The 25,203-nt window shown below is 40.1% G+C and overlaps 1 protein-coding gene across 1 annotated transcript in view; it reads left to right on the forward strand.

Annotated features, from left to right (window-relative positions):
- HADH (hydroxyacyl-CoA dehydrogenase) overlaps positions 1–21,288 on the forward strand; it is a 34,260-nt gene extending 12,972 nt beyond the window's left edge. Inside the window, exons 4-8 of the mRNA XM_038398551.2 lie at positions 5,237–5,363; positions 11,346–11,435; positions 13,086–13,158; positions 17,519–17,635; positions 20,784–21,288. Coding sequence (XP_038254479.1) covers positions 5,237–5,363; positions 11,346–11,435; positions 13,086–13,158; positions 17,519–17,635; positions 20,784–20,902 — 526 coding nt within the window. The 3' untranslated portion in view covers positions 20,903–21,288. The remainder of the gene's footprint in view (positions 1–5,236; positions 5,364–11,345; positions 11,436–13,085; positions 13,159–17,518; positions 17,636–20,783) is intronic.
- Positions 21,289–25,203: the final 3,915 nt, after the last annotated feature.

Here is a 25,203-nt window from a genome sequence, read left to right on the forward strand (position 1 = left end):
GAAATGAAGGTATAGAGTGTGCTTCAGCCTAAAGTGCAGTATATCTGATTTCCTTTTACTGGTATCACTTGTTTGAAAAAATTCAGGATATGCACTAAGTGGTTGAGGCACTCTGTAAAAATAAAAAAAAAAATTAATATGTTAGCACAGTATTTACTAACTGTTCTCATTCTTTGCACCAGCAGTAGTGGCTGCATATTATATGTTAAACATTATGTAGCATTGGATGCCTAGCTCTCTCTACTGAGATTTAAGGTAGTGATCTACGATTTCTCACCTGGAGAAAATGAATGGTAAGATGGAAGCAGACCTATCTCTGATGGGTCACTAAATAGATATCTGTAAATGCTAGTAGTTGTGAGTTGTTACTTTTTCTAACAACTACTGCATTTTCCCTACTGTGTATTTTGATTGATATTAGGATTTTACTTTCATTATTGGTGCGTGAAGGAAAGAAAGAAGATCCTCCTGCCCCCACGCTTTCTTCAGATCGGCACAGAAATCAAAGGATGGTGGCAGTACGGAATTATGTTACTTCTAAGTGTCTTTTCTCCACTGGCTCAATAAAGTGATAGGATTGTAGCCAAAAGGAATTCGAATATATTCCCTATCCTAGAATGAAGAATTTTGCTTTTATTTTTATGTCTCTTCATCTTTCTGTGCCTTCCCCATAGCTTGGAATAATTTTGGGTCCCTGTGCCCTGTATGTGCATATGCCTATAATTCTCATACCCACAAAAGAGCTGCTAGTGGAAAGGAGGCAGGTTCCTAAGTCGCTTCCTTTTTTCTCCCTTCGTTAACTAGCCACAAGCCTAAATGGCTTAAGAGCTGGTGGGATGGATTTGGATGGATTTAAGAGCTAATGGGATGTTGGGTTAGTTGACTTCTCTCCCTTTCTTCTTGCAGCTCGTATATGTTGCTATATGCCACGTGGAAGGTTGAGTCTTTCCTTGTAACCCAAACCACTGTTAGTGGCAAAGCTGGGCAGGGTCAGAGCCGAGACTCCTGCTCAGCAAATGTGGTGGCAGCTCCTTGTGGAGGCACTCTGAGCGGTTGCAGTGTTGGAGGGTGTGACAGGTGTGGTCTACTACTGCTTTTCCCTCAGAACTCCAGCATGCTCGTAATTAGCCAAAGCACTGAGCAGCGTTAGCGCTGCATGGAGATATCAGCCCATTCTCCCTTAAAAGAAGAATCCAAGAACTGTGGGAGCTATTGAACATACCTAATCCCTGTGACAGTGCAGCAACCTTTAAAACTCTGACTGATCCAGTCACAGGTTTTCTCTTTGGCAAGGGACGGTACAGACCTTTCCCCCCCAAAATATCTGTAGCTTGCTTAGGTTGAAGTGAAGACCAAGAATTGTATAGGTAGGTTTGAGCTGGAACTGTAAACTAATTTCACATAAGTAAGCTCAAGTAGCATTTCAGCTTATTCTTAAGAAAACTGTTTGAGTTGACTTAAAATAAGTTACTTATTGTACTTTGCTGCCCTTACCTCCATTTAGTATGAAGAAGCAGGTATACGTTTGTATCCCACATAGTAAACTTAGTTAACTTTATAGCTGTGACTGCTACAAGAAATATAATCCTTGTGCAGAACACATAATGAGCCCTAGCCTATTTCCTTTTTCTCTCACCCCCTCCACCCCCCATCTTAAAGAAATAAGAGATGGAAAAACCCCCAAATCCCTCTGTGTGTAGAGCATAATTTTCTACACAAATTCTCCAAGGAGTTTGGACACAAAAAACATTGTCAGGTGAATTGTTTTCTACTGTTGAAGGCTTAGGGCTTACAGGAGGGGAGCCTGCTGCTGTGAACCTTCTCAGGAACTTGTAGAGGCAAATTAAATTATAGCTCAGCCAAGTTAGTGAGCTTTAAGCAGATTTGCTTCTACAATCATAAGTCTTTAAGGTGCTCAAATAAGGTGGGCTGCCTCTATCTCTCTGTGGTGATGCTAAGCTTCATTAAGCTACCTGGCAGCCCCACGCAATTCACTACTTTGTGGAGCTGCTGAACTCTATTGGGGGTGGGAGGATGGGACATTCAGGCTTGCCAACTCTCCGTTTGTACAGCTTAATACTTTTGCAGGGGAATGAAAGCTGCATGGGTCAAACAGGTAGTCTGTGGGACTTTAGCATCTCCAGAGAGCACTGGGGAATTGGGGTACGTACTGTCCCTGCTGCCTGCTTGAAATTTTATGCTTGTAGATACAAATTGACTTAAACTAAGCCAGTTAAGTGCTTTAACAGTACAGAAGTTTTGTACAAGCACAACTCAAAGCACTAAATCTGCACCCAGCAGCTGAAGGGGCTCTGGCAGCAGCTGTCACCCAGGGTTTCTATTTCAGTTTAGATGAATCATGCCATTGATTTGTATGCCTAGTACTCTGCATTCTTATGGCACCTTCCATTTGAGGATTTCATGGCACTTTACAGACATTAATGAATTTACCCTCATAGCAGCACTGTGTGACAGGGAAACAGAGAAGTGTAATTACTTCTTGGGGTTTTGCCTGTGTTTGCAGGTTATCTTATTTTCAGTATTACATTTGAGAATCCTCCTACTATTTGGAAATGGTTATGATGCCTCCTCTTCATACATAATCAATGACCCTGGTAATGTCTCTGGGTTTCGTTTTCAGAATAGTGATATGTGTGGGTTCCCCTCCTTATGCACCACACGTTCTACTGTTGTTGAATCAGTTCCTGTCCTGCTCTAAATGGGCCAGTGCAGGATTGTCATGTCACTTCCTGTGTTCATTATTATGTGTGCATTTAATTTATATTGCTTCTACTTTAGACAGGTGCATCAGTCATCATATAGTGAGAATTCTTCATTATTTCTTTTTCTGTGAACCCCACTGCCTTTTCTCTGTGCCTCCCTAACTGTACACTGCCAATTTCTGTGCAGTGGGCATTGCGTATCATCATTTCTGTTGATCCAGGATTTATCTTTCTGTTAGGGCAGCAACCCCAGCCAGGAGCTGGCTGGTGTGTCTGGATTGTGGTTTGTATTCTGAAATTGTGTTACAAAACTGGCCAGAAGGAGGCATTCTTCCATCCACAACTTCAGCATTTTTAAAGAAGGAGCTGGACAGTCTGGATAACTTCATGGAAGGCTACTTTTTTTTTTTTTTCTCTTGTCTTTTGAGTTTTGAGATTCTGTATAATTCTTCCTGGGCCCCACTAGGTGGCACTGCAGGCAAGCACACCTGATTCCAAAAGGCTTTCTTTAAGGGTTTGTCAGTATTTCCATTTACTAAATGCTATTTTCAAAGGTTGTTAAACATTGCTCTAGGCTGGAACTTTTACTATCTAAATTTGGTTTAAACCAGTTTATTAGTCTAAGTAGATAATGTGGGCAAGGCACTCTCGGACACAGTCTAGCTTTAATGAGGATTTTTTTCAAATTGTATCTATAGAACAATGCAAAACTTTACTTTAACAGTAAGGTTCTGATTTTTACCCACAGAAGTGGGCATTTCAGAGATTAGAAGCTTAACTAAAAAATTGTGATCCTGCAACCATTAGTTTGTGAGAAGGAATCTTGTCTGTTAGGTTTGCTTCTGGGTTCGTTTATTTACGAGAGACTTCTGTATGGAAATTCATTGGAAGCAATGGTGAACATTCTGAGTAAGGGTGGATCGTGAATTGTTGTCCTTCATATTCTTTGACCTTCAGAAATCTTAACTACTGATATCAGAATTGTGGGTGCAAAACATTCTTTCAGTGCCCTGCCCAAGAATAATCTGAGGGCTTGTCTACACAGTACATTAGTCTGCCTAAAGAGGTGTAAATGCTAATGTGCACTAGCATGTTGCATACTAACTGGCCTATGCGGACCCTGCAGGCACTCACTAAAAGTTCCCTAGTGCACATTAATGTAAGGAGTGCAACATGCTAGTGCACACTAGAATTTACATCCCGCTAGTGCACTGTGTGGACAAGCCCTAAGGCTTGTTTTGTGGTGCTGTTGCCAGGGAGAAATAATTAAAGGATAGCTGGGGAGATGTGTAGGTAAGACTTTTTAGAGACACTTTTGTGATTGTCAGACTCAGAAATTCAGATATTTTACATGAAGTAAAAATGCAGTGGCTTTCACAGTCTCTTTTTACATAACAATTGTTTTTCTAACCCCTCAAGCTCTATGATGCTCTCCTGACTCAAAGAAGAAACAGTTTCTCCAAAGCTTTTTCCTGTCCAAGAACATAGTTATATCTAAGTGATATATGGTCCAGAACAACATTTGACTGACCCAAGGGGATATTTTTCTGGGAGGGAGTCTGTTTAGAGCAGGCAACAGGAAGTAAGGACTTAATTCCTGACTTTGCCAAGGACGTGTGTGACCTAAAGCAAGTCACTTAATTTTTCTCTTCCTCAGTTTCCCCATCAGTAAAATAAGCCTTATCTAGCTAACAGGTGTTACGAGGTTTAATAATTGAAAAGTGCTCTGAAATCTCATTAACAGAAGGTACTATATGAATTATTTAAATTTAAGAACTGGTTTATGCCAATGGATGGATTTCCTTTCCCTGCCATTATAAATCTAAAAAAACCACACCCCACCAACCACATATCTGGATATGGTCCTGTCTACTGAATGACTGTGCTGTATGCAACAATTCTTGTGTCTTTGTGGCATCTGTTTTTCTGTTCTACTTTTTCCTTTTGCAATATGTCTGCTGTCTAGATCTCTCAGTGTATACTGTAAAAAGATTATTGGCAAAAATTTTCAAAAGCTAGACTCTTAGATCCATATTTAGGTTTCTAAGAATAAGATTTTCAAAAGCATGTAAATGACTTGGCAGCACAAGTCCCATAGGCTCTCTTGAGTCAATGAAGAATCTTCTTGAAATAAGAGATTTGTGATGGGGACTACAAAACTTTTCTACTTTTCATGGAAAAAACTCTTTTCTTGATCCAGTGAGGTAACCTATATATTCTTCTTGGAGTTACAAATTCATACAACTTTCAGAGACGAGCTTAACTGTTGGTCATTGTGGTGCTATTTTTAGTTGCATGCTATGGAAAGACCAGTGAAGGGTAGTGTCAGCTATGTATGATGGGGTATTTTAAGAACAGTTGGCCTACAATAGGCCAGCTGGAAAAAAAAAAGACAGTCATGATTAGCCACTGAATGCCCATAGCAAATCTGTTGATCTTTAGAACACAGACCTTCTTGTTGACAAAGCCACTTCTTGTCATTTTTACACAATCCTCACTTCCTTTCCCCACAGAAACACAATATTTGCGAGCAACACTTCGTCTTTGCAAATAACAGACATAGCCAACTCCACCACTAGGCAGGATCGCTTTGGTGGCCTCCATTTCTTTAACCCAGTGCCTATGATGAAGCTTGTGGAGGTAAGTGTCTGATAGTATTCTGATAATAAATATTATAGCATGGCAATATACTTGTACTTCACTGAGAGTTCATTAACGTAATAGGATGTATCCCAGCGTGTAGCCCTCGTGACCGGGAGGAGCTACCGTTAGAGATAAGAAGATTAAATGACCTCCATTCCACGAGAGGGAGATGGACTGAATAGTCCAACAGGACTTTTTCATCTCTGGCTCCTAAGAATCTCTGGTTGATCCATCTCCATGCCCAGTCAGCTTCTGGCCTCTCCGCTCACACTGCCAATAAGAGCGTCAGTTCTGATGATGATTTCAGTCACATGGACAACTATCTGATAAGAACTTTGTGTTTTAAGTCATCAGGCAACAGGCAGAGGAATTTGGGTTCCTATGAGCCCAGGCTGGATATGAACTGATGTTAAAAGAGGTGAAAGACCCCACGTCCTGTTACCAGTCCCCTGAGTCATTAGCTCCTTTATTGTGAATGTTTCAGAACATCCTAATCTAATCCTTAGCATCTTTGAAACAATATGTATTTTTATGCTTCTGATATGTTTCAGGTGAAGTGTGTGGAGATTTTGAAATAATTTGTTTTTAATACCAGGTTTGGATCTTTATTTCTCAGTTGTATTAAGGTACGAAAAATAGAATTATTTTAAAGCTACTTGACCATTCATCTAAAAGGCACATGTGCCTGGTGTCTGTCGTTTTAATAGATCATAAAATATGTATTCATCTTGCTACTTAGAGTAGAATAATAAATGCATCCCCTGTGGAAGTGTACAGGAGCACATGAAGTCGGTCCCATCATAACAACATTACTATAATCCTTGCCCAATTCATCCCCCTCACCAAAAAATGACAAACATAATAATTTTTTCTAACATCTGATGCCTATGCAGTGGGAATGGGGGTGAGCCAGAACCCCAGATCTGAAGCACTTACCATAATTCCCCCAGACTTGGGGGGGGGGGCATGAATTTCACAGCTGGATCTATCTTTGAAATAGGTCAAACCAAAAACTGCAGAGACAAACGCATATGAACTTCTGAGTATGTCTGAAAGTGAACTTTGGGCCCATCTCTGCTACGAAGCAAGATTTCCTCCTCCTCACGCCCTAAAGTGCTGTGCTTCTTTCTCTCTCCCCCCCCAATATATGAATAATTCTATAGTTTTCTCAGTAAAAAATATTCACCTATGTTGTGCCTTCTGTTATAACTTCCTAGTTTTTTAGGCTTATTTTTTTGTAATAATTTTCTGGATGAAATCTTCCATGCGTTCTCAGTCCTAAAATAAATGATATTTCAGGAAAGTTTGAACAAAATCTTTCCATCTGTTGTGTTCTGAAAATGGCAATTGATACACATTTTCTGCTGTAAAAAATACTTGAGTCTCTCTCTTTAGATGCATTAATCATATGGCAGATCTTTGCAAGCTGAAATTTTCCACCTCAGTAGTGAATACTGAGGACTAATTTTCAGGCCAACTTACAAAGTGGTATTTACAGGACTGTGAAACAGTAGAGACGTATCATCACTGGAGCGGATCAAAACTCAGGATCAACGACAATGAGAAAATATTTTCCCACGGAAAAGAAATTCTAAACAAATTTCATTTTGGAAAACTCAAGATATTTCCATTCAACTTTTTCCAAATGAAACTAGCTCCTGGCTCCAAGGGACTCTGAGGGCTGCCTGGGGAGTCCCATGCCATGGAATAGGGAATCTTAAAAGTCCTGAGAGCCCTGGTTCAAGCTGAGACTGTCATGCTCCTGGCTCCACAGCAGGGGGTCTGGAAGCCCTGGGGTCTGTGACAGAGGCAATCTGTATGGCACAGCTGCCCCAGAGCTGCAGGCTCTGGAAGCCCAGGCTCCCCAGCAGCGCCCAGGGGAGCTGGTAGAACACCAGGCATGTAGCCAGCAAGTTTCCATCAGGACTCTTGGAGTGCACTGGCAGAAGTCTGTCAGACTGAAATGGTTCCACAAACATTTTGGTTTGAAGAATCGGCATTTTCCAATGAAAAAAGTTTTGTTTTAAAATTCCCAATCAGCTATAGTTGTCACTAGCCTGATTCGGCAAAGGATGTTGGCATTGGGACTTTATGTAGGCATAAATATCTGCCTGGGATCTCTTTGTAGGGTTGAAACCAATGTTAAAAATTGAAAGAGACTTATTAGTTTTTTCCTTTTGTCTAGAGGCTCTTTCAATTTCAGGCTGTCCTGCAGCATCATAATGTTTGGATTGGCAAATGCTGCCGACCTGTGTTCCCTAGGTAGAATAGGTGTTTCAGATGGAAATAAAGAAAAACCGTAGAAATGTGTGTTTTATTATTACAATAATGAGCTTTTGTTTAGAGTCATTCTACAGTAACACAGTCATCAGACCTCTCTACCAGGAGGTTACCATATTACATAGTGAGCATCTTTACACTACCCATGGCACGTCATCTACAGTGATTTTACTGAATTGAATGAAAACTCTGATTACACATTTAACAAACCAGGCATGGCTACAAATGTTAACATTCATAAAAATTGGACAGGTATGTTGGGGTTTTTTGCAGGTGGAATGTTCTCTCTCTGAATATTGAATAAGTGGTAACCAATATGTAGAAACATTTTAGTTACCCAAGGTCTCATGAAGCTTATTTTTATGAAATCTCAATTTGGTGCCTAATTCCAGTTGACATTAAACATTTATGTAAAGAAATACAAGTTCAGATTCCTATAGTAATATTAACTTATTCATATTGCATATATAGAGTATTTTAGATTAATAGTTTTGCTATTAAATGCTTGACATAGATCTTGTCAACCCATAGTTTTGCACCAATTTAATTAAACTAGTTTACTTACATGTGCAAACCCCAGTGTGAACACTTTGGTTAACAGCGGCTTGTTTCAGTTTAACTTAAACATGTTCCCAACTTAAGTTGAACTGGAATAAGCTTTTTTTAAATTGAAATAAAAATATCCACCTGGCCTTTTGAACTGGCTTAACTAAATCTGTTTAAAATCACACTTTAATCATAAACTCTATGATTCTAAGGTCAGAAGGGGCCATTATGATCATCTAGTCTGACTACCTGCACAATGCGGGCCATAGAATCTCACCCACCCACTCCTGTAACAAACCCCTAACCTATGTCTGAGCTATTGAAGTCCTCAAATCATGGTTTAAAGACTTCAAGGTCCAGCAAGTGACCCTTTATATTAATCCTGGGCATATTTGTGTATAGTGTGACAAAGTTCCTCCTCTACCTTGGTGGGTCTTGCACTTATTGGCAATTTTGCTCGCCTTGGAGCTTCACGGCAGCCCTCAGTTTGGCCATTTTCATGAACCCACAGTCCAGGTCAACTCCTCCTGTGCTGACCAGGAGTTGGGAGATTTGGGGGGAACCCGGGCCTGCCCTCTACTTCGGGTTCCAGCCCAGGGCTCTGTGGAATGCAGCTGTCTAGAGTGCTTCCTGGAACAGCTGTGCGACAGCTACAACTCTCTGGGCTACTTCCCCATGGCCTCCTCCCAACACCTTCTTTATCCTCACCATAGGACCTTCCTCCTGATGTCTGAAAATGCTTGTACTCCTCAGTCCTCCAACAGTACGCGTTCTCACTCTCATCTCCTAGCGCCTCTTGCTCCCAGCTCCTTACATGCGCATTGCTAACTGAAGTGAGCTCCTTTTTAAACCCAGGTGCCCTGATTAGCCTGCCTTAATTGATTCTAGCAGCTTCTTGATTGGCTGCAGGTGTTCTAATCAGCCTGTCTGTCGTAATTGTCTCCAGAAGTTTCCTGATTGATCTGGAACCTTCCCTGTTACCTTACCCAGGGAAGAGGGACCTACTTAACCTGGGGCTAATATATCTGCCTTCTATTACTCTCCTGTAGCTGTCTGGCCGGACCCTGTCACAATAGACAGGTCTTAATATAAAATAGGTCTGATCTTATCTTTCCAAAAGTGCCATGGGATCTTTCATGTCTGTTTAGAGAAGATGAACCTATGTGTCTTGGATGAAAGACCCTCTATGATGACTGAATGGCACTCAGTTTCTTTGTTTCGAATGAGAAAGGGCTGAGGTCAGAACAGGTGAAATCCATTTGCATTGCATTACCTAAAAGTGGAGGTCGGGAAGAAAGCAAACATCTTCGAGAAGGAAAGAGATTCAGAACAGAATTGCAGGATGAGTGATGCTTTTGATTATACATCTGGAGAGAACATACCCATGCCACTGCAGCAGGCTTCAGTATCGATTTGAAATGTTCTAGCGTATTTAAATTTTATATAGATTTTTTTTTTTTCAGTGGGACATGCATTTTGACCCTGTGACACTTAAGCACTTGCTTTAGGGATCAACGGACATGCCAGTGCCAAATGGCTAACTAGAACTACACTGTTGTGATGCTGGGGTCAAATCTGTCACAAATGTCTAAAGGCCACTTATTTAGTCCATGCAGAAATTCTCATTGAATCTAAGGGGACACCTTTCACAGACACATACTCTCTTACCTGGCTGGTTCTTATTTGCATTCTCAGGGTTTAACAGATTGCCATATGTGGGGTCAGGAAGGAATTTCCCCCCAGGTCAAATTGGCAGTGACCATGTAGGGGTTTCATCTTCTTCTGCAGCATGTGTGTGGGGGTCACTTGCCAGGATTATCTGGATATATCTCACTTAATCATTTCCCTGCCATTGCAGGGGTCTCTGGCTTTGGTGTCCCTCAATCCCTCCTATTATCTGTCTGTGGCGCACAATAGTCTAGTCCATAATACTTGATCTAATTTTGGTAAATGGAGTTAGTATGTGGGTGCTGGGTGGTGTTGGTGGCCTGTGATGTACAGGAGGTTAGACTAGATGATCTGGTGATCCCTTCTGGCCTTAAACTCTATGACTCCTTTTCAGAAAAGAAGAAGAGCGTTTTTAGAGATTTTTCCTTTGACAATTTGAGAGACTAGTATTTAGGCTTCAAAATTCCTAGAAGTAAAATAAATTTGAGCTTCCTTGAAACTGATGTACAGTCTTGTGTGAATGTCTTCCAGATGCTTAGATCTAATTTCAAAAGAAGCACACTACCATTTTACTGCTGAGAAACAAATCCTGCTGCTTTTATTCCATGCTCGCTGTGTTTTTGTGTTGATATCATCAGTAGTCATTTTGGTGCTTAGGAGACCAAATTCCACCTAAAATCTTGTGATGATATAGTCTATCTGTCACTGCTTATGTAGCATAGTTGATTCTGCGTGACTGCATAGAGAGTCCAGGTTAACTAACAAATGTTATTTCCAGAGCTGTATTGGCATCATTTCTCGTTCTGGGGCACTAATAAATAAGTAAACAGATACCTTGTTAAGTTCAAACTCTGTTAAACTCTTTAGAAAAATCCAAGTTTGCCAAAGGGTAAGAACAAAATTGCTAAGAAAATAACTTGGGTCTTTCCTACTCTTAAGCTTATAAGAGGCCTTTACACAGTTCGAAAAGTAGAAATTAAAAACTGCTTTCTTTACACTTCATGTGTTGATATAATACAGTGTCTGTGTCTGTCCACCTGTTTATATTGGCCAAGGAAGCCATCTTACACCCTTTCTATCAAGAACTGTGTGTAAACATGATTCTCTAGAATGTCGCCAATGTGTTTCCCTGGGCATTAGAGACCATATGGCTTTTGAAGTTTTTATACTATCCACGCAGGAGCCTTTGCAGTAGAATTCTAAAAAGATGAACTCCATTGCTTTGAACCTGGTGTATGTTTTAAATGTCTTAGAGTAACAATTTCAGAATGTGGAGGATAGTTTGGAGTGCTTTAAAATAGGTTTCACTGTTTCATTGTTACATGTATATTAATTTTGGTTAGTGTGACTGTTCTTTGTAATATAGGTATTTTGTGGAATATTCAGAGAACATTCTGAATCATGGTTTAATTTTTGGCACAATTATCAGGGTGGGGAGAGAAAAGGCTTCTGGTTGCTTATTAACACATGTTGGTTCCCTGCTAGGTCATCAAGACACCAATGACCAGCCAAAAGACTTTTGAGTCGCTCATGGAATTCACCAAAGCATTAGGAAAGAATCCAATATCTTGCAAGGCAAGTAGGTCTAGATTGTGAGGGGAGATGCACAATGCTCGGGGGCTTCAGGTCTGCTCATTTTAAAAAAAAACTATTCATTTTAATGTGGTGTGTAATTGCATGAACACAATGAAAATTTTCTACTTTGCTTCTGGCACAGATTATCCATTCCTATGCAAATCCCTTCAGGAGAGAACTTGCTTGCTAAAAGTCCTTGAAAGAAAGAGAGATCCCAATCTGCTATATCATTGTGTGAATGGAGTGGGTCTGGCTGTTGCGTGGGAAGAGCATGGGATAGTTCTGGCAAACCTAGTGCAGGTCAGGGATCACAGTTAACTGCTCCAGTCCATTCAGACCCTAACTACAGTGAAGAATCTTGGTCCCCTTGCCCTCCAAACACCTGAGGCACCACAACCAGTTCATGTGCTGTGTTGCTTTTGGATCCCCCACTATGGGTAGTGTATGCACATTATTCTCTCTCAGTGCAGGTCAGAGCAGTATTAATCTTCACTGCTTTTTGGTTATTCGCCTTATAGATGGCTTCTGGGGACTGGAGTTGTGGGGAGGGGGAGGCAGCGCGATGGCTCCTCACCTTTCATGGAAGCATCTGACCCATACAAAGGAGGAATTATTGTCAAGGAGTTGTTGGCATCCTGGGTTCTGTTTTCAGTTGTACCATTGCATTGCTTTGTAGTCTTTGGCAGGTTTTTTTTAAATCTCTTTACTTCAGTTTCCCAAATTGTAAAGTGTAAATAACTCTTTCCCTTCTCATCAGTTACTGTTTGAAAAGTAGTTTGAGTTCCATGAGGAAAAAGCACTATGGAAGTGAAACCTTGGACAAGTTCCTTCGCCATTCTGTGTGTTAATTTTCCCATTTGTAAAATGGGGATTATAATGTTGCCTAACATTGTGAAGCACTTGGAGTATATACTTGCTGTATAAGAGTGTGAGGTGTGGTATTTTGTACTATTATTTATTATTATCCTAACATGATAGTTTATTAAATAATACTGGTGTTTACAGTACTCTTTCATATGTTCTATTTCTAATTTCCCTTTACATTTTTGATTACTATAGAAGCTTACATTAAAACAAGATCTTGGTTTTTTGGGAGTCAAGCTGCCCCTGCTGCATAATTCTCAACCCAGTTCATCACTTTCTGTTTGCCAAATTGACACTGGTTGCTGTTGAAGTGATTATGATGTCACAGAAGTTTGATTTACAATGATGAATAAACAGCAGGAGTAGATAAGCTCTTAAACCATGAATGTGTTTGTTAATAAATTCACATACGAAAGGGAAGAACTCCTCTCCCTAGATTTGATCACCAAAAAAACCAGTATCAGCAGAATTTTTCTGACTAGCTAGTATTTTCCAAGTAGCTTTGTAAGAGGCAACATTGAGTCTTTTAAGATGAATTAAGAATGGGGATGAGGCACTTTTATGTTCCTCAGCCATATTTGATCACATAATAGCTCTTAGTTATGAGATTCATTTCTGTTAAACAAAAGTAGTGAACAGGTAAATCAGGCAAAAGACTGGTAGTCTAGAGTGAACTGAAACTTGGTGAGCTAATAAGCAACTTCCTTGTTGAACTTGTAATACAGCATTTGGCTATAGTATCAGTATAGAGGGTTTATTTAGAATCTCTGTGGGTTTTTTTTACAGGATACCCCAGGATTTGTTGTAAATCGTCTCCTGGTGCCATACCTGATGGAAGCAGTCCGGCTTTATGAGAGAGGTATTTACCAGTGGTATTTACTTTGTGAGATGTTGACATTACTCTGCTAGATATTAATCTCTTCAGATAAGTGTTGGCATTGTTATAAATCTTTGATTTTTAGGAATCAGTCAGAAGATAAAAAGTTGTGATCATGTCAAATGTCAGCCTATAGATTAATTAAAAGAATTTCTCATCTGAATTTTGAGATGCTGAGCAATCCCTGGATGCTGAATCAGTATTTATAAATTGCTGCTTTGAATTTTCCAATAGCTGAGAAATGCTTGACGTTTGGAGATGATAGGGAGAGTTGGCTTGGTTAGAACACCTGTTCTTGGGTTAAAACGGGTGAAGTTTTTGAACCTGTTTTAGTATCTTAAGAGCATATTTACACATGAAAACTAATCCAGGATAAAGTAGGATATGGATTTAAAGTGGATTAACTATTCCAGATTAACTCAGTGTATGGATGCTTTTATTTCTGGAATAAGAGAGTCAGCACCTGAAGTTAATCCGGAATAGCATTGTGGAATAACTCCTCTTCTAGACAAGCCCTAATACCTATTTTCAAACGTGTCTTGGGCACATAGGAACCTCGGGCTTTCTGCACTTGAAAGTTATATCTGCATAGCTACAGTGGTCAAGGATTTGAAAAAACCAACCCCCTGACTGACATAGCTATGCCAACAAAATTCCCAGTGTAGGTGCAGCTGCTGTTCCCACACCAACAGAAAAACTCTGGTCGCTGTAGGCTGCGTGTATACTAGGGTGTTATGCTGACTGACATAGACTCAATAGTGTAGACAGAACCTCAGTCCCATTGCCTCCCAGTAACCTCCTGCTTCTCTCCCACTAGCCCTAGTTGCTTTGGGAGCTCCTGTTTTAGTGGTAGTCTCTTTTGCATTAGGATTTGGAAGGGAAGGAATCCTGACTCCCATAACCAAACCCAGTTAATCTTAAAAACCTAAACCATTTAAAAAAAACAAACAAACAAGCTAGTAATGTGAGTGGATAAAGGGCAAGTTACAGACGCCATGTCTACACTAAAAATTAAGTTGACCTAACTTACACTGTCATATAGCATCCGCAGTAATTACATTGTGCCTATCTACACTTTTCTCCTTGTATCAGCAGCGTGCATCCTCACCAGAAGCACTTGTGTCAATTGCACTGTCAGTTTGGGGCATTGCGGGACAGTTCCTGAAGGCCAGTAACAGTCAATGTAAACAATGCAGTGTCTACACTGACACTGCGTTGACCTAAGTACATCGAACTTGACTCTGTGCTACTCATGGAGGTGGAGTTAAGTCAGTGTAGCGGGGCAGTTATGTCAGCAGGAGCAAAATTTAAATGTAGACACTTCCATAGTTAGGTCGACATAAGCTGCCTTGCGTCAACCTAACCTCAGTAGTGTAGACCAGACCTTAGTGCAGTTGTTCTAATTTCAGGCACTCTGTTCATCACTGCATGCTATTAAGAAAGTCTTAAAAGTTTTGTTTTTGAAAGTAGCATTTTCTTACAGATGAAAGCATTCCATTACCAGGATTCCAGCTAGTACATTTTAAATATTAAAAAATCTCCTTTATAGCTTATGGAAGTGATGGTTTGATCTCCAGGAGAAATTTAAACTTGTGCTACTTGTTTATCCATCAACAAATGTATCTAATTACATCTCGAAGGGAGAATAGAGCAAATTACAGTGACTTGAAAGGCAAAGGAGCGGGGGTGGAGAAGGACAGCTTTTCTCTTAGTAAAATATCACAATTTGGAATACATTATGTGAGTGTTCTAATGTGTTAAGGAGATGGCTTTGTTAAATGATAGATGTCATTTTATACACATAGGGAGACGATAGATTTTTAAATTTATAGAAAAAATTCTCAAGGATTTTATAATAAAATCAACTCCCCTTTGCCTGTGCAAAAATGTTATTTTGATTTCAGCTTTGTTCTGGTTGGTCTTTTTGGTTGAAGAATACAAGGATTCTACACTTGTTTAAAATTTATTAATGAACTTTAATTATTTAATGAATTTAGGGGGTTGATTGAAGTTACGTTAAAGCCTGAAGACCTGACGTTCACATTGATATTCTCTGTTGGAACATGTTAAACTTGTATCATATCTGTTCCTCTTGTGTTGATCCTCATGGTAGTGACTTGAGTCAGGTTAGAAAAAGAACATTACTCTACTAACCTTGGCAGGGAATCTAGGATATTTCTTGACAATAATAATCATTGAAACTTTAATTTTATGGGGTCAATCATTAAAGTCCTTTGGCATGCAAAGTATTCAGGCACAAAACACATTTGAGTCAGTGGGTAAAGATTTCAGCTTTTGCATAGGCTTTATTCCTCTAATGAAACGTTGCAAGTAATTATTTAAATTGGTGCCTTATTATGAGGATTAGCATAGGAAAGTTCATATTGCGCTCTTTTTATTGAAAAACCAAGAAACCCCAGTAAAGTAGTCTGGCTTGCATGGAATGCCTGTATTTAGGTAGCTCTGACTATAAATTGGGGGACAGCTTTTTTTGTACTGTTGTCCTTCTAATTGTATTCTGTCTCTATTGTTTCCAGGGGGCAGGGAGTTCTCCTGCAACTAGTTAATGTCAGTAGGTGGTCAGGCATTTAAAGCTTTGTCTACACTGCACTTTTGTCAGCAAAACTTTTGTTGTTCAGGGGTGTGAAAAAATCACACGCACCCCACCCCGAACGAGTTCTCCTGCCAACAAAGCTACCGCCACTTGTTGGGGGCGGAAGTTTTTTGTCAGCGGGAGAGCTCTCTCTCATGGCGACAAACAGCAGCACAGCTGTTGCTAAAAGGTGCATAGTGTAGACGTAGCCTAAGTGGTAAAGTGTCTACTATAGCAAAGAAGGTGAACCAAATATTTTGCTATTGTAAGTAGGTATAATTCCATCAACTTCAATGGATGAGTTGCATCCATTCAGCTGTGATGAAATTAGGCCCAGTAGTTTAAATCACGTTGAAATTAAGTGTCATTAAAAAATTATTTTCCATTAGTGAAACAGGCTAATTCTTACCATCTTTCAAAAGTAAAATGCGGATCCCAAACTTTTCAACATGATTTTTTTTTTAAAAGGGCACAAAAGAATGTATCAGCCACAGAAAGGGAAATGAATCTTAACAGCTGCTTCAGAAGCGGATCAGCAGTTGAAGATGTCCTGCTTAAATAAAAGGCAGTTTGAAAACTTCTTGCTCATGTTCCACGATTCAGAGCATTCTCGTTGATTTATGAATAAGAATGAAGCCCAGGGGCTTGAATCCTACAAGCTGCTGCGCACTCTCATTTCTTATCAACCTTAGTGGAAGTTTACAGAATTGGGCTCTTTGAGACTTGTGTAACTCGATCACTTCAGGCTTGAACCAAAGTCCCTGGAAGTCAATCAAAAGATACACAAAGTTCCTTGGAGTCAAAGGGAAAGTCCCTTAAATGGCTAGCCTGTCTCTGACCTCTTTCTCTGTATCTAATCTCTATATGGCTGAGTTGTATTCTATGTTCCGTTCCTTTCCTTTCCTTTCCTTTTTTTTTTTTTTTTAAAACCAGATGAAATTATTTTTCAGATTCACATTATAAATTAAATGTCTCAAGTCTCGGTGTTTTGGAATTTGATTAACGACCTTTCTATATATTTTGTATTTTTTGCAAGTCTGAAGTCTATAGACTTATACCAGAGCAAGATATTTTTATGAAAACTTAAAAATAATCAAACCCAAAATTTCTTCAGAGTGACTTGTTTGCAAGGTTTCAAACAACTTTAACTTTAGTTAAAATGGCTTTCTCTTCTTCTCTTGTTAGTGTGCCCTGCATCAGGGGTCTTCTGTATCATGATCCTCACATACAGCACAAAAGCCTCTACTGAAATAGGCAATATGTTAAGGATGAAGTCAGGAAAATGGGAATTAGATCCACAAACATACTGTGGGAGAGGCCCAGCTTTGTACTCTTCTTTCTAGCACTTCCTGTCTGCTCCTGCTTTGCTGGCTGGGCCCACATTTTGTAGCAGTTGAGTCCCCAGGGATCTATCGGTTTATTGGCTTCTGGACTTTTCTCACAACTTTGATCTATGGGTCCATGTATTTGTCCTTAATCTGTCCTTGAAAGTATGCCAGTGAGGATACTTAGCGCTATTCTGGATACTACTTAATGTTTACTGTTTTATATTTCTGCTGATAACCATGCCAAACACAACGCTTATTTCCATAACATATTTACTGTGTGCTGGCTCAGTTTTAGTGGACCTGCAAAGATTACTGTAAAGAGCTATGCCAGCATGAAATAACACTGTGTTAATTATTTAAAACTGATGGCAAATTGATGAACAGAGAAGATTCTGTATCCAAATGTCAATATTTTCTCTAGGAGATGCATCAAAGGAAGATATTGATGTTGCCATGAAGCTGGGGGCTGGCTATCCCATGGGTCCATTTGAACTGCTGGACTACGTTGGGTTGGATACCAGTAAATATATTATAGATGGTACTGTATACACATTTTCTTTCTTTCTTTCTTAGCTAAATTATAATTGGAGGTGTCAACTTACGTCTGACTTTCCTCAGTTTAAATTGAATGTAAGTGACTTTGCCTGTTAATGAATGGTCAATCACCATCAATAATAACATGCCATCGTTTTCAAAGGCATGTGTTTACAACATGGGAGACGTTCATGCCCAGTGACTCTGGTTGTTCTGAGGGTCCCTTTGTGTGTGTCTGCACTAGAAAAATTAGTCCCCTTGTTGCAGCACTGGTAAAGCAGCACTGGCTCAGGCTTTGAGCAGTTTGCTAACATAGACCACTGCTGGAATATAGGTGCTTTTCAAACCGAGACCAGGCCACAGTGTGTTGTAGGGGTGAGAGAAGCATGAAATGAGGCTGAACTGTTGAACTCTTCCTCTTAAAGAATGTGAGGAGAGATGATGTGCTCCAAAGAACACCCATAAACTCACTGTAAAATCCCTTCCAAACTTCTCTGGCTTTAATTTGTAAAACTGAATTACATTTCCTTGGAGAATGGTGTATGTGTATACATGAAGCGAAATAAGAAACCCTTTTGCCTACGCTGTTTTTGTTTTGATTGGAGGAGCTCTACTAAGTGATTTACAACAGTTATTTTGGAGAGAGAAACCCACCTCTTTAAAATAAATGTGGTTTCTGCAACTCTAATCAAACAATTAGGAAAATGGATTGCACACTGTATAAAAACAAGTTGGCTGCTTTTGAGTGCCAGAATGACTGGAGAGTGTGGCAGTTCATAGCAGCATAAGAGGGAAAGCTATAAAGATTGAGCAAAAATATGTGATAGGAATCACAGCATGATAAGAACGTGCACATTCTAAATGCAGGCTTGTGTTTACTGGAGGTAATTATGAGAGGTAACTTGGAAGTTTGCCATAGAGTTAAGCAAGTTGGGAGAAGGGGAGCTCCACTGTGGAACAGTGTAAAGATTGTGTGGAAAAGTAACTGGGAAACATTAGGAAGAGTGGTCAGAGTACTCCATTTACAGACACTTTTCTTGATACTATGAGGGAAAAAGTGATCATTGGGAATCGTCTTAAACTAGTCTCTTTGTCAAGGCGATCTCTTGTGGGTGAGCAGGGAGTGTAAGTCTTCAGATTGTGGGTAGTAGAGGCTTAAACAAGAAGCATAAATATATACATACCACTTCTAATGAATTTTTCATATAAATATTATATAGTCTTCCTTCTGTAATAAATGTGAGAGAGAGTTCCAAGTCATGCGTTTGTCATTATTGCTCGTACTCTACCTCTGGTGTTAAAATGTTTATTGCTGAGCACTATACTTAAGTGCTAACATCCTGAAAGCCTTTTTTAAACAAGAGCTCAATCCTCAAAACATCTCTCTGAGGTGTAGGGAAGTAGTAGTATCCCCAATTTACTGATGGAAAAACCAGGAATGGTTATTTGGCTGATTTAGAGTGTGTTTCAACAGAGAGGTATCAGTGCGGGTTAATAATCCCAGTGAAAGTGGAGAAGCTAATGAAAAAGGGTGAGGAAAGGGAGAAGAGGGATGAATTGGAAGTGACAGATATTTAGGAATATATTCCCTCCAGTCCATTTTCCTACGTGTTTGACAAACCATATTTCCCTACAGAGCTAATAGGGAAGTCATTTATATGTGTTAAAAGTTGAATGTCTCATCATTTGTAAGTGAACAACAAAATATGAAATGCTAAAGCTCTTGGCTTCTCAATAGCTATAAGATGTCAGATCCTAAAGCAGATGGTCTTGCAGAAGCACCTCAGAGATGGGATGAATGTTTGAGCTGATTAGCCAAATGGATCTGGAAAAACTAAAACTTAAAGCCAAACTAATTGGGACTTTTTATAATCTCAGACTGAGTTTGATTCCAGCCTATTATCCCTAACCTAATGTCTCCCCTTGCTGCTTTGCTGTGCTCAATAACAAGGGCCCATAGTAGTTGTGTTTCTGTAGAATTATTCTGTCAAATGTATTTTGAGGGGTCAAGTATAAGTGGTGTCCTTGCAGAGGTTACCATAGTGATACCTTTCATGACAGCTGCTCCCCAGCATGCAGTGGGTCTCAAGGTGAAGGGAAGGCCCCCTCTCACCACAGTTGATAAATGGTTGGACACTGATTTAATGACTGGCCCTGCTTTCTTGGTCAGAAATAGGGGGCTGAGGCGCAATTGATGACAAATTGTCTGACTGTAATTGTTTAAACCGCTCAGATGTATTCAGCTGGTGTTTTAAAAAGGTCTGCTTGAAACAAAATCTCACTTCTAGAAAATGCTTTTCAGTAAATCACTTGACTTTCTATTAGTCAGTACTGCTGAGCAGCGTTACATTTTCTGACTGTTGCACAAATTAAAATCCTTCTTTCACCCTTGCTCTTCCAGTATTATTATTACTATAGAATATCCCAGCTGCTGGGACATTGGGGATAACCTCCTTCAATAATATGTAGAATATACTTTAGGGTGTAATCCATTAAGGTACATAGGTGTCTAAGTCCTGCTTTTAGACCCCACTGCAATGCCCAAAACTTCCATTCAGGTGCCACCCAACCCTATAGGTGCCTAAACTCACTCAGCACCTAAGCTTCTGCATCTGGACATGCACACTGCAGCCTCTCTCTAGGGACTTGGGCAATCTCCCACTGAGCAATTCACATCTCAGGGAAGATGGCCATTTAAATCACATGCGGGGACTTGATCTAGTAGGCACGTTCAGTGGTGTGCTCCACCTCCTAGGTCGGCCCCCTCAGATGAGTTCATAAAAAACAGCTGGAGGGAGGGAGGGGGAGAGGAGGATAACCTCTCATTATTTTTAGTCTAATGGTTAGGGAACTCCCCCAGGATGTGGGAGCCCTGCAGTTCAAGACCTGCCCCCCTCTGCCTGACGAGGAGAAAGGATTTGAACAGGGATCTGCATCTCAGATGAGTGCCCTAAGCCCTAGGCTTTATAGTCACACTTACTTTTTCTCTGGTCCAATTAATTAAAGTGGAAGAACTTAGATAGGAGAGAATGACAAGACCCACATGGGAATATTTCATGGAAGAGTACTGAAGTGTCCCTGACATCTAGGAGACTGTCCTCTTTGCAAATAATAAATATCACCACTAACTTATTCTTCCTTTCTCCTACCAGGGTGGCATTCGTTAGAGCCAAACAATCCCCTGTTTGCTCCCAGCCCACTGCTGAATAAATTGGTAGAGGAGAGGAAGATGGGTAAGAAGACGGGTGAAGGATTTTACAAATACAAATGAACTCCAGCATATGAGGGGTTGTCAAGCCATCCATATAAGCATGTGCCATGCAGCATTTCTCCTACTACACTAGGAATTCTGCTTGACCAAGCCTTTCCTAGAATGTCACAGGCGGTTCTGTGCATTTTGATTGTAATCTGTCTCTGAAGTGATTGTTTACACCAGTTAACAATTTCTGGGCTGAGGGCCGATTTGGTAGATTAATTTTTCTTGTAATTCTGAAAGCTTTACACACATGGTGCCTTTGTGCAGATGTTGATCTTTCAGGCACAAGACATTTTCTTGCAGACAAAAATGAAAACAGCATTCATGTATTTGAACTGTTTATTATATTAACAAAATAACTCATGCACATTTTAGTGAAAATAAAATTGTCAACAATTCTGTATTGAATCCACTGGCTTTGAATTGGTGTACTTGGTTTAATCCACCGGGTGGCAGTCTCTTTGCATCCTGGCAAATGTAGAGGCAGAAATGCAGTGTCTGGTTTTGTTTTGACATTTAAAAAAAAAATTATGCTAATCTATAGAACATAGTAATAGCTGGATTACAATATAATAGTACCTTAATCAGATTATTTTTATAGGTTCTGTATTTTTAAAAATTAATCTTGAAATGATTTATACTGTCATTTGTGGCTGACTCCTCAGGAAAAAAGCTGCTTAATATTGTGTTTAAAACAGTAATAATTATTTCTATTGGGGTAGCACTTAAGGGCTCAAATCATGGATCAGGGCCCCATTGTGCTAGCTGCTGTGCAAATATATAACAGATAGTCCAGCCCTGAAGAATTTACAGTCTTAAGTACATGGATTTATTTTAACCAGCTAGAATAAAAAGCTTGTAAACATTTTTATAAATGTTGGGGAGTCCTATAAGCTAGCTTTTTTACTGGAACTTTTTAAAAAACTACATTTATTTTTGTCGTGTCACTCTCCTTGTACCAGGCTGCTGTAGTTGAGCTCTTTAAGATCAGGTCCCATGTGTATAAATGTATAGGCAGGACACTCTTTGTAATGGGTCCTTGGTTTTGAAATTTTCTTTTCCTTGGGCTTGCGAGGGAATTTTGTTAATATTTCATGCCCGGTTCAAAGCCCCCATTTTCTCAGGCTATTGTGGAGGAAATGGGTGGAGGGTTGGGGTGTTCATTTCTTTGGTAGCCCTTTTCTATTATTTAGTTTGTGATACTTTATAGGATGGGTGCCTATAATTATATTTTATAAATCTGAAGAAATAGGATGACAGTTCTTCCATCCAAAGATCCTGCAGAGCTTTGCAAACTCTCATTGTTTGTTTGGATAGAGAAACTGAGGCACCGAGCAGTTAAGTGACTTGCCCAAGGTCACACAGGAAGTGTGTGTGTCAGAGGCAGGAAGATAAATCATTAACTTCAGTGAGACCAGGATTTCAGCCACATCTGATTCCCAGTCCTGTGCCTTAAAGGAGCAATGTCACATATTAAAGAAATCTTACTGTCGTCAAAAATTGTTGGGACTGATCACAACTTAGCTTGTTAAAACTGAATGAATTTTTAAATTTTAGTTAACTTTTCATGATCGGTGGTCTTCACTTTTTGAAATTCTTCCAGCATGGACACAGAAATGGAGGAAGTCAGTTTCACTTTAAGGTTCTCAGTGTTTGAATTGTGAATCATGTGTTTTGTGGAAGCTTTTTTGTTTTAAGCACAAAATCAATATTTGGGGCCAAATTTGAGTTGATAGTCTTCCCTTTAATCATAAAATCATCTTCTTTTATTTAATTTGAAGGATTGATGTTTAAAGTCCTGCATGAACTATTTCATCATAAACTTAAATATAATCAATCATCAGTAAATGTGATATTCTGGGAAAACAAACTTTCCCTTATGCAATGTTTTCTTTTCAAGAGCTCTAACAGATACAGTTTATATGCGTGTGTACATGTATATAAAATATATATCCAAAATCTGCAAGTGGCATTTGTAGGTTCAGCTTGCTATTCCTGAGAAGTTTTCCCTCCAAAACAAATGGGACATTTGGAGGTGCTTACTCTGAGGCGTGGTGTCTGTGTCCTTCAGAAAAGCTACATAGGTAAGAGATACCAGGTCAACATTTCAAACCTGAGTGCCTAGAGTTAGCCCCACAAATCCATGTCAAGGCACAGAAATATAGAGTATGCATAAGTCCCATTGAAGATACACTTTTGAAAACCAGTCTACTTTGTTGATCCATCTTAATATGGATTTAAGGGGCTACTTTAGACACCCAGGTTTGAGAACATGGACCAACAGCCATCTTCAAAAAAAGCTTATTTTTGATTTGGCTTACTGTTCTCAGAAATGCATAAAACTTGTTGTAAGTAACTTGTGTTCAAGAGATTATGATAAAACAAATCTGAAGTGATAACAGCTACAAAAAGCCATTGTGCTACAGTTCAAATGTCCCTTCGCCAGAGAGGATTATGCAGTAGTCAGAGTCAATTTAAGATTCACATTAGGGCAGTGATAATGCATGAGGGATCATAACCCTAAAGGAAGGATTTCTTTTAATGATGAAATGGGATTCAAATCAAGCTTGAAATGCAAATAGTAAATGGAAAATTGTGGAAGAACTTTTTCCACCATTTTCTGGCAAAAACTTGTTTAAAGGCACCTTTGGGAAATTAGCTTAAAATGATGACTAATGAAATTCAACAAAGGAAACACCTGTTTGCACCTCCCCTTTCATCACTAAAGATTGTCTAAGGATTCTGCTCCTTGACCTCAAGATGATTAAAAGAGAATGTGGTATCCTGGCCCTGCTAACTACTTACGCTCTTCCTGATAAAGTAAAGGAAAGCACATTGTGAAAAACTGGGGAATAGGGAAGAGCAAAATATTTGTTGTTGTTTTTCCTTCTCTACTTGCTTTTAAACCCTTTGTCTTCCTTGTCCTTTTTCTCAGCAGGAGCATTCACTGCATTTCCCTCAAAGCTTTGAGATATGTGCTTGGCACACATCTGGGGAGCAGCTTGACAGTCAACAGCTGAGGTGTCGGACACAAGCCCAGATACTGCAGTTGGAAAGATGGCTCAGAACTTAGCATCTGGGTCATCTGACTGCCAAATATGTTCCCTCTATGGTCATCCTAGCTGCTGACTGTGTTGGGGAGAGCTCAGGAACACAGCCTACTTCACAAATGTAGTTTTAACCAGAACCTTAATGGGGCTGTCTTAGTCGGAATGCTTTGTACTGCTCTGTGTCGAGAGGGAGTGAGGTGTAAAATGCAAGCCATGGCAATGAGTATGACAGGGATGCTAAGAAGGATCAAGCCTTGTGCAAAGGTTGTAAATCTGGCTGCCTGTTGGTAGAGGAAACACTCTCTATGTTGTATCGGCACCAAAGAAGATATTCCTTCTAATCTCTCAATTTGGCTCATAATTACAGTTGGCCAGTAGATGAATGCAAGCATATTTTGGTTGTAATGTTTGTACTTACAGGTGCCAGTCTGATTCTCTAGCATGTTACTGTGTGTGATGGGTGCACTACTCTTTGCAAGATGGCACCTCCTGGCAGTTCTGGGGATTAGCTCTGCCAGGCTGACGTACCTTCTAGTAGTTACACTTTACTGCTCTCTCGCTCCAGGAACTGCAGAGTCCTCTTTGTGACTCAGCCCTTGGGCCAGGGATGTGTATCAAAGTCCCTGCTCACCAGCAGTCTCAGGCTGTGCACCCATTTGCTGCCCCAGGTGCCAGTCCCTCAGTGGCTGGTAGGGGAACCGGAGCTTGCCCTCTAGTCCGGGTTCTGGCTCAGGGACCCTCTAAACTGTAGCCAAGATAGGTTCCCTCCTGTGCCTTGCTGCCTTTCCCTGAGCCTCTCCCTTACATCTTGGCCCTCCCCGCTCCTCTGGATTTGCCAGCTTCTCAGTTCCCTCCTCCCAGGGAGCTATTTGTCTCTATATACCCACTTCCTCCCAAGGAATGACTGCAGACTTACCTCCCTGCAGTTTGCTGTCTTTCTATAAGCCCTGCCTGTTCCCACACAGGTGAGCTTCCCCTAATTAGAGCTTTCCACCCATGCTTAATTCTCCCAGATTTCAGCCTAATTGGCTGATTGGGGCCACTTGGACCAGTTCAGCTCTTGCAGGGCCAGGGTGGAGTGTACACCCCATCACACTGTGGTAGATATTTTCCTCCCTAGATGGCAAGGACAGTAGCTAGATATGAATATTTAATTGAATCTAAGATGGGCCTATATGAAGTTGTTTTTAAATGGTGTGGATGACATTTGAGAACAGATTGTCCCTATACACCACCTTTTTCCATTGGCAATCACAGAACATCTCT

Source organism: Dermochelys coriacea, chromosome 4 (genome assembly GCF_009764565.3).
Source record: "Dermochelys coriacea isolate rDerCor1 chromosome 4, rDerCor1.pri.v4, whole genome shotgun sequence".
NCBI classification, from domain to species: domain Eukaryota; kingdom Metazoa; phylum Chordata; order Testudines; family Dermochelyidae; genus Dermochelys; species Dermochelys coriacea.